Source organism: Dendrobium catenatum, unplaced genomic scaffold (genome assembly GCF_001605985.2).
Source record: "Dendrobium catenatum unplaced genomic scaffold, ASM160598v2 fragScaff_scaffold_343, whole genome shotgun sequence".
NCBI lineage: Eukaryota > Viridiplantae > Streptophyta > Magnoliopsida > Asparagales > Orchidaceae > Dendrobium > Dendrobium catenatum.
The window spans coordinates 418,198-431,022 of record NW_021318805.1 but is presented as its reverse complement, the minus strand read 5'-3'; the positions used below and the strand labels follow the sequence as shown (position 1 = coordinate 431,022).

General features: G+C 34.8%; 1 protein-coding gene across 1 annotated transcript; it reads right to left on the bottom strand.

Moving 5' to 3' along the window:
- Positions 1–529: 529 nt before the first annotated feature.
- Positions 530–12,302, bottom strand: LOC110104758 (dynamin-related protein 1E-like). Its single transcript, XM_020834003.2, has 15 exons — positions 12,053–12,302; positions 11,888–11,951; positions 11,670–11,777; positions 10,185–10,286; positions 7,229–7,279; positions 7,040–7,101; positions 6,579–6,669; positions 6,321–6,385; positions 5,966–6,160; positions 5,757–5,876; positions 5,573–5,643; positions 4,042–4,267; positions 3,882–3,932; positions 2,410–2,808; positions 530–1,242 (listed from the first exon to the last, which is right to left on the bottom strand). The coding sequence occupies exons 1-15, from the start codon at positions 12,191–12,193 to the stop codon at positions 1,114–1,116; spliced, it is 1,875 nt and encodes a 624-aa protein (XP_020689662.1). The 5' UTR covers positions 12,194–12,302; the 3' UTR covers positions 530–1,113.
- Between the last annotated feature and the right edge of the window lie 523 nt (positions 12,303–12,825).

Here is a 12,825-nt window from a genome sequence, read left to right as displayed (position 1 = left end):
ATAAAAATTAATGAATGCAAAACAATTGAAAAAGAGAATAAGCAAAAGTTGGAATAGTGGCAGATCCAGCCTCAATTTTTCATGGGTGGGCAAAATTTTAATTAATTAAATTAATAATGAAAATTAATAATAATAATAATAATTATTATATTATTATATTATTAATATTAATTAAATAGTAATAATAATAATAAAATATTTTTTAAAAATTTAACAAATATAATGCTATCAAATTTATGAGAGAAAATTTTTATCATTTATCTTTCAATATAATGCTATGCAAACCTTTTATTTTATTTTTTTTTTTTTATTTTTTTGAGATTCTTAGTAATGATAAATGGTTGTTTCTATACTTCAGATGTATCATTTGCTTTTCGGTGTTTTTATCACGAGAGTCCAAATGTTGGCCATGGCAATTCTAAATTGGATTGGTCTTAAATCTTAATCACATTTAGAAATCTCCTAAAACAAAACTCTAACAAAGAATACTTCTACATGTAACCAAACAGTGATCAAAAGAACAAGAAAATAATCGCATGAAAATCCTACTTAATTCAAATCGTACTTGTAACCAAAAAGCGAAACAAAAAATAATTTGGTATTACAGAAAAGAAGTACGAAATAGGGGAAGAGCCAGACCTTGCTTGCGAGTTGCGACTGCAAAGGGGAAGAGCCGGACCTTGCGTGCGAGTTGCAACTGCGAGTCTGCGAAGGCCGAAGAACACTGTGAAAAGTGGATTTTGCGATCTCTCGGCAAATGGGAAGAAGAGGAGAGGGCGAACCGGTGAAGACAAAGCTGTGACCAAACCAAATTTCGCGAAAGGCTGAAAGGGCGGCTAGAATAGGCGGGATGGGCAGACTAATGAAATTAGGGCAAATATATGTTTTTGAGGGGGGGCAAATACCAAAATTACCCTCCTAGTGCTTTTTTTTTTTTTGAGGGTGGGCATTTGCCCACCCTGAGATGAGCGTGGGTCCGCCCATGGTTGGATGAACAATCCAAGCATTTGCACCTTGGCAGTCAAACTGAAGCAGTGATAATACAATGACCTCAAATTTTTTAGCTCAATTTCACAAATTTTACGTAACAAAAAAACAGTTAAATTCTACTTATCATCTAGCCCAAGAAACTGCTTCAATCTCGTCTCTAGCAGACTTGTAAAGTTCAAGTCTCTTTGCACACTGCACTCTCCGCTCCATCAGTGCAGGATCCTCGTCCAGCATTTGTCCAAGCTGCTTACCCTGCATAAGAACAATATCACTACAACAAATAAGCTCAGAGAGAGAGAGAGGAGTGAAATAGAGAGAGAGACATTTTAATTCAATTCAACTTCACGGAGACCTACATGGCGAAATTATTTTGAGCAAACAGCGGACGCAAAGCTACGTCCGGACTTCAATAAAAATATGGCACGTGGACTAGTGTAATATTATGTATTTGTATGACCAATACACACCAATACACAATAATACACTAGTCCACACGTCATATTTTCATTGGAGTCTGAACGTAGAACATCCAGTGTCCGCACGTGATAATTTCTCCCTACAATGACATGTCTCTTTATCCCATAATTTGCTTTATGAAACCAACCTTATTTTTTATTTATATTGTGTTATTTGTGATGCTAAATCTATTCTTCACAAATCATTTCAAATAAATTTAAATCATATTAACTTAGGTATGTCCCTTCTTTATAATTAATCGATTTCAAATCTATCAATTAAATATGTGCATTTTTTTAACATTCATTACACATGTTAAAACCGTCTTAACCTTTATGCTACTCTAATAGTTTCTTTAATTTCTATTTCCTAATTACAGTAATTACATAAATAACACCCAAATTTTGTTCATTACAAAACAAGCACCAAACTACCTCCATTTATAATGTACCCCACAAACCTATTGTTAACCCGAAATTTTGGCCTAAAGTGTAGCATGAATAATAAATACATGAGTTTGTAGTTCATTTTAAAAATTTGTGTGTTAATTTTATGAATAAGAAAGTTTACGGTGGTATGTTCGCAAATCTTCCTTTCTAATTGTCATATGATCTAAACTTTCTCAAATCTACCACACCCATCATAACTATAAGTTTGTCTATTTGAACAAACATTTCTACAATTAAGGTTTCATTTGGAATAATTTTCTTATTGTTTTTCTGAAGCAGTTTTTCAACAAAAAAATTTCTCGTTCAAAAAAAATTTGTACTAAAAAGCTGCTTTAGAAAGTAGTATCAAAGCTGTCCCAAACGAACCTAAGAATTAAATTCAATTAAAAAAGAATTTTGCAACAATTAAAGACTTCTCGAGCATGAAAATTATAGCAGCCTACTAAGAGCTAAATTCTATTAAAATAAATAAATTTTGAGCAAGAAAAACAATGGTTAAGCGAAGGTATAGAACCTCTTTTCTCCCCATTTGTGCGTAAAAAGGATTAAGCAAGGATCTCTTAGCCTCCCGAACTTGGCAATGGACAGTTGCTTTTGGTATGGTGAGTCTAAGTGTTTCTGATACCATCAGAATATAAGCAGAAACATTTGTGGCAATCCTCTTGAAATGCCCATCTGAATATCGATCCACTGGAGGAGCAGCAGGATTGGCTCCCTTCGCTGTAGAGTTTGCAGGATTGTTTCCAATCTCCACTTCATGTGGAAGGTTGCGAAAGAATTCAACAGTTAGATAGGAAGATTCCATGTCAACCAAGCGCAAAACAGTTTTTTTGCTGTCGTCCCGAAATTTTTCTAATGCGACATAGGAAGCAGCTGCTAGTTCTGATTGGAGAGTTGGAAATCTTTTCAGTTCCTGATAGTAGGAAGACAAACTTGTAGTAGTTAATATAAGGGAATAAAGGAGGAACAATGTGGCTCATCTGGAAAAAACTCTATGATCGTCCGAATGGTTGAAAAAAGAATGCAAAGTAAAATAAAATATAAAAATATTTGAAGTTATTTGGATAAATATAAAATAAATACATGCGCTTGTTTTTTTTTAGATTGGTTAAAGTGACATGAATGCAGTTAAAAACCTAATGATGATGGTGGATGTTGAGAAGGACACTACTAGTGAAGGTGGCTTGGTGGTGGTGGCCTTCAGCTGGCAAGCGACATACAACAAATGGTGGCTACGATGGGATGCGGTGGGCAACATCAGAGGTGAGTGGGCAGGGGCAACAACAACAGCTTGTGGTATATTTGGAATTCATCCAAAATTGGGTGAGTTTAAAATATATTAAAAATGAAGTATGAAGTGAACTTAGAATTCACCAAAATTTTACTCTGTATTTATTTTTAATCAAACCAAACACTAATATTCTTGAAACCCTCGCATGTGGAATATTTTACACTCACTTTTCTCAAGAGAAAAAGAACAAGTTGGTCTCATAACTTTTTTTTAAAGGATTAAAATAGTCTTTGACTATATAAAAGTATAAATTTAGCCCCTTGACTCTTTAAATATGAACTAAATTAGTCATTTTGTAGAATTAATTAGGTCCCTATTTAAAAATTCAAGTGACTAAAATAGGATTTTTAAATAATCGTAGATAATTTTGATCTTTTGTAAAGAGTTAGAATGATCATTTTGATCCTTATCTCATTTTCTCAAACCAAATATTCGCTTAGTCAAAATGTTCTTACATACTTTGTATAAAAATGAGGCTAAACGTGCCTTTGATTTGATGAATGATGATTCATGTGTTGCCACTTAATATAACTAAGGTATTAAACATTATAATCCAAATTAAAAGACAAATATATCTAAATTCTTAGACAATGCAACTAAATAATTAGACACTTGCACATACAATCATGATAGAAAAATATGAGATAAAACTAGAAAAACAGTTTTCTAGTTCGACTAGTCTTGAAGATCCTTACCTGAGTCTCACCTATAGATTTCCTAACCAATTCCTTCATGACCAAGTGAACCTGAAAAAAATAATAATCAAAAGAGCGGTTGAGTATTGTGCTCCTTATTATCCTCGTCTCAATGCAAGAGGGGACAAAGAGTTGGAAAGTATGAGTTAAGATGGCTCACAGCATCGACAGAAGCTTCAGCAGGGCCTCTGAAGTAATTGAGAGCTCCTTCAATGAGCCGACGATAACCTTGCTCAGGAGCAATCAGATGGGGCTGATAACCATCTGCTTCTGAGACCACTTTCCTCACATTTTGCAAAGAGAGATGCCTGTCAAATGGAAGTTTCTTCAAAGCAGCAGGAAGCTGATTGTCAAAAACTCCATAGATTCTATCACCACCGGGCCGCCTGTAGATAATAAGGTGCAAAGTCTAGAAGTGAGGTTTAAGAATACCATATACTAGTACATCTTAAACTAAACGAAATGACAATTGTGACAGCAATAAATTGATTCTAGGAAATAAATCAATGGTCAATTGGTGGAACTTGAGGGGATTCGAGCACAAGAGGCTAACACTAGTCAGGATTCGAGGAACAATGGCAGCAAAATAGCTCTTGATCATATGCCATAGAATAGCCTTTGAACTTGCTGTAGATTTATAGAAAGTGGACAAAAGACAGAGATAGAGAGAGAAAAAGTAGGCCTGAAGAGGGAATGCTGAGATAGTGAGAGTGGGCAATCGAAACAGGAGCGAGGGATGTTTTTAATGAGAGCAGTTCTGATTTCAATCCATAAGAATAATATGATTAATTCAATCCAAAGAACCCTTTGCATAAATGAAAAGTCCTACACAAGAACTAAAATATCAAAAAAAAAAAAGGCACAACGACCGTAATGTCTTAATACATGAAATAATGCATTACAAAATATATAAACATGCAACATAAACTAAACAAAAATGTAAAAATAAAGTTTGATGCTCTCAACAGATCAGACCAGAGAAGAACAAAGATGCTCTTGTATCAAATTTTCCCTGCCAAATAACTTTTTTTTCTCAGAGTTTAAATGTTGCAAACATGTTGGAGTTGTCTGTGGAATTTATTCATCCTTTGGTGAAACAAAAACTATTGGTCAAACTCCAAGAATCATGAATTGTTCTGGAGCATTGATGAAGGATGACGCAATTTATCATACTTCTACAATGTCACAATGATATGACTGGTTAGAAAACTTTGCAAAGATGGCAAACTTGCTAGGTCATAAACTTGTTTGTGAAAGGTATCAAAAGAATGAAAGTGGATTGACTAGCTTCAGCTTCCAAAACCCCATTATTCTAGACGAAGATGACGTCAAATCACCTTCAATCGTAGCAAAGGTTAGATAAATAAGATTTGCTTGATGAAGATAGAAGTATTTAAATTGAATCTCTAATTAGAATGATGAGAGCTCCACGTTTAATAACATGGCATCATAGTTCTTAATCATGGGCTCTCTATTGTGGTTGAACTATCCTACTCTTAATTTTTGTGGTTCCGGTAAAATATTTGTACTTTTGTTGGTTTCTTTCTTTTAGAAAATAAAAAGGGAAGTAGTTTTCTCTCTCAGCTCATTGACCTAAAAAGGTAGCTTGCTCGCAAAAAAAAGAAAAAAAAATATCAAGTCGACATATGTAAAATCAATTCATAAAGAGCGAATAGGCAGTTTCCCCTTACCCTCCATCCAGGTGCTCTTTGAATATCTTTTCAAACGCACGGCAAAGCTCCAGTATTGTGTATAATTGAGCCTGAAGAAGCAGAGCTCAATTAATCAACGGAACCACAGAAGCATGAATCATAGTTATTTATATCATGAAACATATGGCAATCAATATGTCTAGTTAAAAAAAAAATGTCTCACCCCTGAATCAACAGCAATAGGTCTGCCGATATGGTTCATCTCCGATTCAAGCTCTTCAACAGTCTTATTTATCAAAGATGTAATGCTTGGAATTCGAGCTCGGATTACAGACTCCAAATGCTGAAAGAATTTACTTGTTAAAAATTGCCAAAAGCAAAGAAATTTAATGATGAATAGTGACAAAAATGAACAGTTTGTGATAATAAAACCTTTGAAAGAAGCTTGGCAAGATATTCTGAACCCATTTTACTGGCTAGATGAGAATAGTCGGGACTATTTTCAAAATACTCTCTTTCTTTTTGTCTGGCAGCTATCATGTCAACACTCTTATTTATATCTGCCTGTGAACGATTAACAACTCCAACCCAAGGATGTTGCAGCTTGTAAGATCTTCCTTCAAGGACCTGGAGAAAAACTTGCACGGATAAGAAACTCCAGAATGAAACAACCAAAGCACAGTATTAGAACATGTTTATATGACCAAAAAATGCAGGAAAAACAACCAACCATAAGTAATTTTCTTTCTATTCAATTTGCAAAATACAATTAGAAAAAATAACTTACATCAAGTGCATTTGTCCCTTTATCCATCAGATCAAGCTTGGTCAAAACTCCAAACGTCCTTTCACCTAACCATTGGTAAATAAGAATAAATAAGGCTGATGAATTGAAAAAGCCTTCATCTGGAAATCACTGTCCCCAATCACGTGCACAATCTCTAAATTTGTTTTTATCAGAACAGGCTTAGCGGTACTGAATATTCTTCATTGATGGGTAGGATTCAAGTATTTTCAATGGTAGAAATGTAGAATTACATCATACCTGAAGGGTCCACTTCCCTAGCAAGTTTGATGGCATCAGAAGTTGCAATATCTTGATTGGCAGGTGATATAGCTAATATAATACTGTTGGGCTGCAAAGAACAAATCCCACTTAGAACACCTAACAGTAATCTAAACAGAAAGATGTACACGCTCCCGATGAAAAGCTTCTATATATATATATATATATATATATATATGATGCCATATGACTATCATTATGCTCACTTATGAGCCACGTATTTGCACTAAACATTTCCGAATAGCCTTTTATTAGGAAAGTATGTAATGAATTGCCTTTATTATTTTGACTGTAAAAAGGCCATGAAAATTATGATGATAAAATGCTTTGTTGAGAACATTACAAAATACTAATTGAAGCATAAGCATACAATTTAAACAGAAAGTGTCATTCCTAGTATAATCATCAAGTTTCATGGAGTCATTCTGAAAGTCAAATACCTTCTCAACATATGAGCGGACCATGTTTTCTATATCCTGAACAATACTGTCAGATTGTCCCTCTGTAAAATAAACATTAATTCAGTTACTTTCGCATGCTTATGTCCATATTAAACTGAAAAACATAGATAACAATATTTGTAATGATGATAGAATTTATGACTACAAGTAGAAGTTACACTGCTATACCTACAGCAACCTTTGTAAGACCAGGTAGATCAATCAGTGTTAGATTGACAACTGCCATGCACAACCAAAGCAAAAATTAGTGTATAAAACATAACGATTACCATCTCGATGCAGAGCATATAAGAGTAAGCAAAAAAGATTATTTAAAATGTTTAAATACAGAATTCACAATATTAAAAAGCTTCTCACAGAGAGAAATTTCTAGCAATGTTGTATAAGGAATATTAAAAAAAAAAGGAGTTAAAAGATCTGCATTCAGCAGGTTACACTATCCTGATCTTGCCACCCATTCAAAAGACTTTATTTTTATGTTCCATCTTTAAATACAGAAAACCTGATATGAGTTGGTGATAACTAAGTGATGCAACAAGAAAACATTCAGTGATTAAATAACTTATTTTGGAATTGATAGCATGATGATCATAAGAATGACATAAAAAACTACTATGTTATGATGGAAGATTTAGTTAATCAATCAAGTCCTAACGTATTTTATTTGAAGTCCCTTAGCTTTAGTTAGAACCAGACTTCACGCTTAAACCTTGCAAAGTTGAAATACTCACGCATGCTTTAACTTCATAAAAATAATTCAAAAAGAAGCAATAGCGGCATTGGAAGGTATATGTCAATAAACATGGATCAAGGAAAAATTATAAAGCTAATTTTCCCTGTTGACATGACCTACGAAGCATACATAATTATTTAAGAGCATAATAGCAATAACTAATATGATGCAAGACTAAATGCAAAAACATGAAACTTGCACAAAATAATTAAAGAGCAATTTTGGATTTTCGTTATTAGCGATTAAAACAATAAAATAAAACTAATAAGTCATCACTTTCGTTTAGGCTAAGCCACACAAGAGACTAAGCGAAATCAAAACATTTAGGAAAATCAAAGCGTTGCATGCGAAGTAGTTTCTAACATAACCTTGGTCTAACAAAGAGATCCAAAAGCGAAGAAGTAACAAACCTACGCTTACTAATGGATGACGATAAGTAAACACAATCTCTTGCTTGAACAATCTCTCTACGAAGTAAGTAGAATGTGAAAGTACACGAGTCAAGGAAGAAGATCACCTTCTTGGAGAAGCGTCGTGCTACACCACGTACCTTCCGATAGTTTCTCCTCCATAGCCTTGGTCAAAACGAATAGTATGTAGTCGGCGGCCTTCTCTATGAACCCATCAATGTTTGAATTCAAGTCGAAGAACGGCAAGTTGAGAAGATCCATGAAAACTTAATCGTCTTACGCAAGGCCGGATTCAAACTCCGGATTGGCCATACATCATAGCAAGAGAAAGAGAGAACATGATAGAAACAAGAGGGAGAGAGATGGCGGTGGGAAGAGAGGCCGACGGCTTGTAGGGGGGAAGGGGCTAGGGTTTGGAAAGAACTAGGTTGAGAGAAGGTAGGAATATTCTAATCTCCAAATCTGAAATTATTTTCAGGTTTTGAGTAGAATTGGAGGGAAAACACTTTGAATTTGGATTTCAAAATAAATGCAATTAAGAACCTTAATGTAGCATTAAAGGAGCGGAGTCCATACAAGGGGCCGGCGGCATGGTGAGAGGGGGGGAGCTAGGGGAAAGGGAGTTAAGTATTTCCTAATCCGCTCCGACAAATTAATAATAAAAATTTCAAATCCGTTCCAATTCAAATTTAAAATTGAAACATCATTGAAACTTTCCTAATTTGGCGCCGGGCAAATTTGGAAACTTTTAACTCTTCCACTTTGAATTTCAAATTTGAAAATACATGGGGTGGAGGCAAAGATGAGCCGGTGATTAACGGAGGGGTGGGGTGGTGGAGGAAGGGGAGGTCGGTGGCTAAAAGGGAGTGCCAGCGGGATGAGGGTGAGGGTTTGGATTTGTGGTTGGGATGATGGTGAGCTTTGGTAGGAGGGGTTATGGGGTGGTGGTGGGTGGTGGGGATGGCCGATGGTGGAAATTGATTAGAAGGGAGGATAGAAAGGAGGAGAACCAAGAGCCACCGGTGGTGACTGTTGGGTATGAAGGGTGGCCTCTCCTAGGCTCCACCAAACTTTTAAACTCTTTCTCAAGCTCTCACATAAGCTTCAAGAACACAATTGCAAGAAAATTTTGATAACCATTCATTAACCTCCAAAGAACAAGATGAAGGCTTTAAATAGCCTCTTACAATGACTTAAAACAAAAGGACTCAAATGCCCTCAAGGGGCTACATGACTCAATCCCTCAAGCAAGGGTAAAAAGGGAAAATGCTGAAATAAAAATACATCAATAAGGAAACAATAATAAAATCAAAAGTACATCAGATAAATCGTGGCCATTGATCTACGGCTACGTCGACGGTAGACTTTCCAACTGATATCCCCATCATAATACCTTTCATATAAAAAAAACTCGACAGACTTATGTATAAAATGTCATTAGCTTAGATGATTTTATAGTTAGAAAGGAAAGTTGAATAAATATCAAATAGAAAAAACAAGAGTCCAAGGAAGGAGATATATTAAAAATAATGATTTCTGAAAGCTACACTATGTTGTGTATTACTTGGGTACTTCCTATATATATATATATATATATATATTCATCCTATTTATACAAGTCTTATTGGATCCTATATTCATAGCTTAGGCCATCATAGGTACACCATTGTGCACATAATTAGAAGGCAATACATTGTATACAAATAACAATAATAAAGTCAAAACAAGAAATGCTTCGTAAGTTCCAAAGAAAGAAACAAGTAGCATGGCATATGATTAAGAAATAAGGAATCATATAATTTGATTTATGCAAAAATACAACCCACAAAAGTTCAATATATGCACAAAACAAACATAGTTTATGATCATAATGTCATAAAATAAACATATCATGATTGATAATATAAATGAATATTACATCATGCAGCATCACCTATGAAAAAGTATAGCATAAAATCTCAAAAACTGTAGAACTCTGTACCATTAGCTGAGTAAATACTAAGATGGATGGGAACAGGAGAAATTTGCTTAGTTTTCCCAGTTATTCTGTCAGTTTCATCGGATATTTCCTTGCGTACGAGGCCTACAAAATATGCATGACGGTTAGAATGATACTCTCATAAAAATTATCTATAAACATAAGCTTTATATTCTGCTCAGTCATGCAAGTATGATTCATCTAAAATTCTAACATGAATTGAATTGAGTCCTTTGTCAAGCCTTTTAACTTTATCATGATAAGATCACTCGGTTTCTTTTCCTAAACGCTCAAAGTCTACCCAAGCATATTTGAAAAAACATCTGAATTTTAATTAGAGAAAGGAAGCAAGTGAACCCACATCAATCTTTTTTACTAGTAATATTAGCCAACCGATGGAGTGGTTTGGGAGCCATTTTGTTGGGAGTGCAGCATTAATCTTTATAAAGAAGTAACTTATGAAACAAGACACGTGTAAAACAATTTGCATACCAGGTATATTGTGTTGAATTAATCCGACCCACTTACCATGACTTGTAAACCAAACCTGATCTCAACTGCTTATAAAGTGGCCATTTTAACATTATATGCTTATAATTCACAATTTAAGCAGGTTTTATATAGCTAGATGCTAAATACTTGTACTCATAAACACACTGATCTTTTTTCATAATCATTGTTAAGCATAAGCATTATTACTTTTGTTAAAAGATAAATATAATTAAATTATCTTTTTAAAAGCAATAGAAAATCCATGATAAGAATATATTCATCAAGAAATATTTAAAATATTGTCATGAAATCTATTTGAGATGATACATACCAATTACCATTTACAAGTTTTTTGTGAAAAAACATTTATAAAAAGAAAAACGTGCTACTCCTGCATTTTGAGTTAGAAATACAAAATGATAGCAACATAGACAAGCCTCATAACCCAACAAAGTTTCCCAACCATAAGACTAAGGCATGAAGAGTGTGTACCATCCACTTGTTTAAAACACTAGCGAAAATTGACAGGAAAAAAATTTAAAAGGAAATAGTTGAAAGAAAGAGCACCAATCTCCTACATGATCTACCAAACTTTTGTTGAGGTTCAATTATTTCTAAAATTTGTCACATTACGGCCAGAAATCAGTCCATTGGAAATGACCAAAAGAAAAGGCTAGGGTACAAGTCAATTATTTGTAATAGCACAGAAAATTCAACACAAACCTCTACAGTGTGTAATATAATTAGAAGACAATGGCAGTGCAATGCCTAGTCGCCTAATATCATTCAAAATGTCTCAAAAATAGATAGTTTGTTTTATTCTGATTCTTCTTGAGTATCTCCCTAAAATAGCACCCAATGCAACACATGGTCAACAGAATAATTATTCCGATGCCAAATAATCAAAACCTTCAATTAATAGAAAGCGCAAACTCTACTTATAAGCAAATTTCCAATGTCATAAGAAAATCATGAAGTAAAAGATAGTCAACGCACTAAAATCAGAGAATCTTCTCTTGGGCAAGTGGAGAAACTCAGCATAATCCGGCTTCCCATCGTCTGTCTTATGCAGCTGTAGCACCAATGGTCGCCTTGTCACAATCCCTACAAACAATCATTGCAACTCCAATCAATCTATCATCCCAATCTTGCCAAAAACACAATCAAAACACAATCGAAACAACACGGAATCAATTTATCAGCCCCGATCTAACCAGATCCACGAGGGAGAAAATCGCGCCCGACGATGCTCTCCAGGACCGACGACTTTCCCGAACTCTGCCACAATCGCCATCAAATCCTCATTAGCCAACCGAAAAAGCATCACAAAACACATTGGAAGATAGAAATGTTGAGTAATGAATGGAATAAGAGGGTACCTGACCACCCACGACGGCGACAGAGGGCAACGCCTCCCATAGAGTCGGCAGAGCGCCTTCGGCACCGCCGTAGTCACCAAGGACAGTGCACGCCCTCTGGATCCGGTTCACCATACCGATCAAGCTCTCCATTGTCGACATCTCCAACAAGCGGAAGCCTACCAGTCGATTCTGAGGAAGACGATCGGGACGAAGAGAGCGTGGGACGGAGAAAACGTCTTTAGCTCGAAGTCGAAAAACAGATTTCGTTAGGGAGTTTTGAGCTAATTTTTTTCATCTGAAATGACAATTCTGCCCATGTGCGATCTGCAGCACGTGTCGGAGGGTATTCTGTGGTGAGCCGACCGGAGGTCGGTACGTGCGAGGAGAATCTAGGCTGGCACATATGTTGATGGGATGTCTTATTCAAATTTGAAGTTCGAATTACTTCTCCCTAACGGCTACTTCCATTTCTATGAAAATCAATATATCTTATTATTCAATTTCATAATTATGATAATAATTTTAAATATTTATTAACTAAATTAAATGTTATCCACAATACTTATTATTTATGAGATATATTAACTAAATATTTAACATATTTAATATTGTAAGACTTTTTTAAACTTCCCCTAATATGATAAATATTCCCTCAAAAAATTTATTATACAAATTTTTTTTTGATAATATTCTATTTAAAACTTGAGTCATAATAGCATTGTTTTTTCTCTCCAATTGTTTATCTATATAGTCTTCATACATATTGTCATTTCATTATCATTTATAACTCT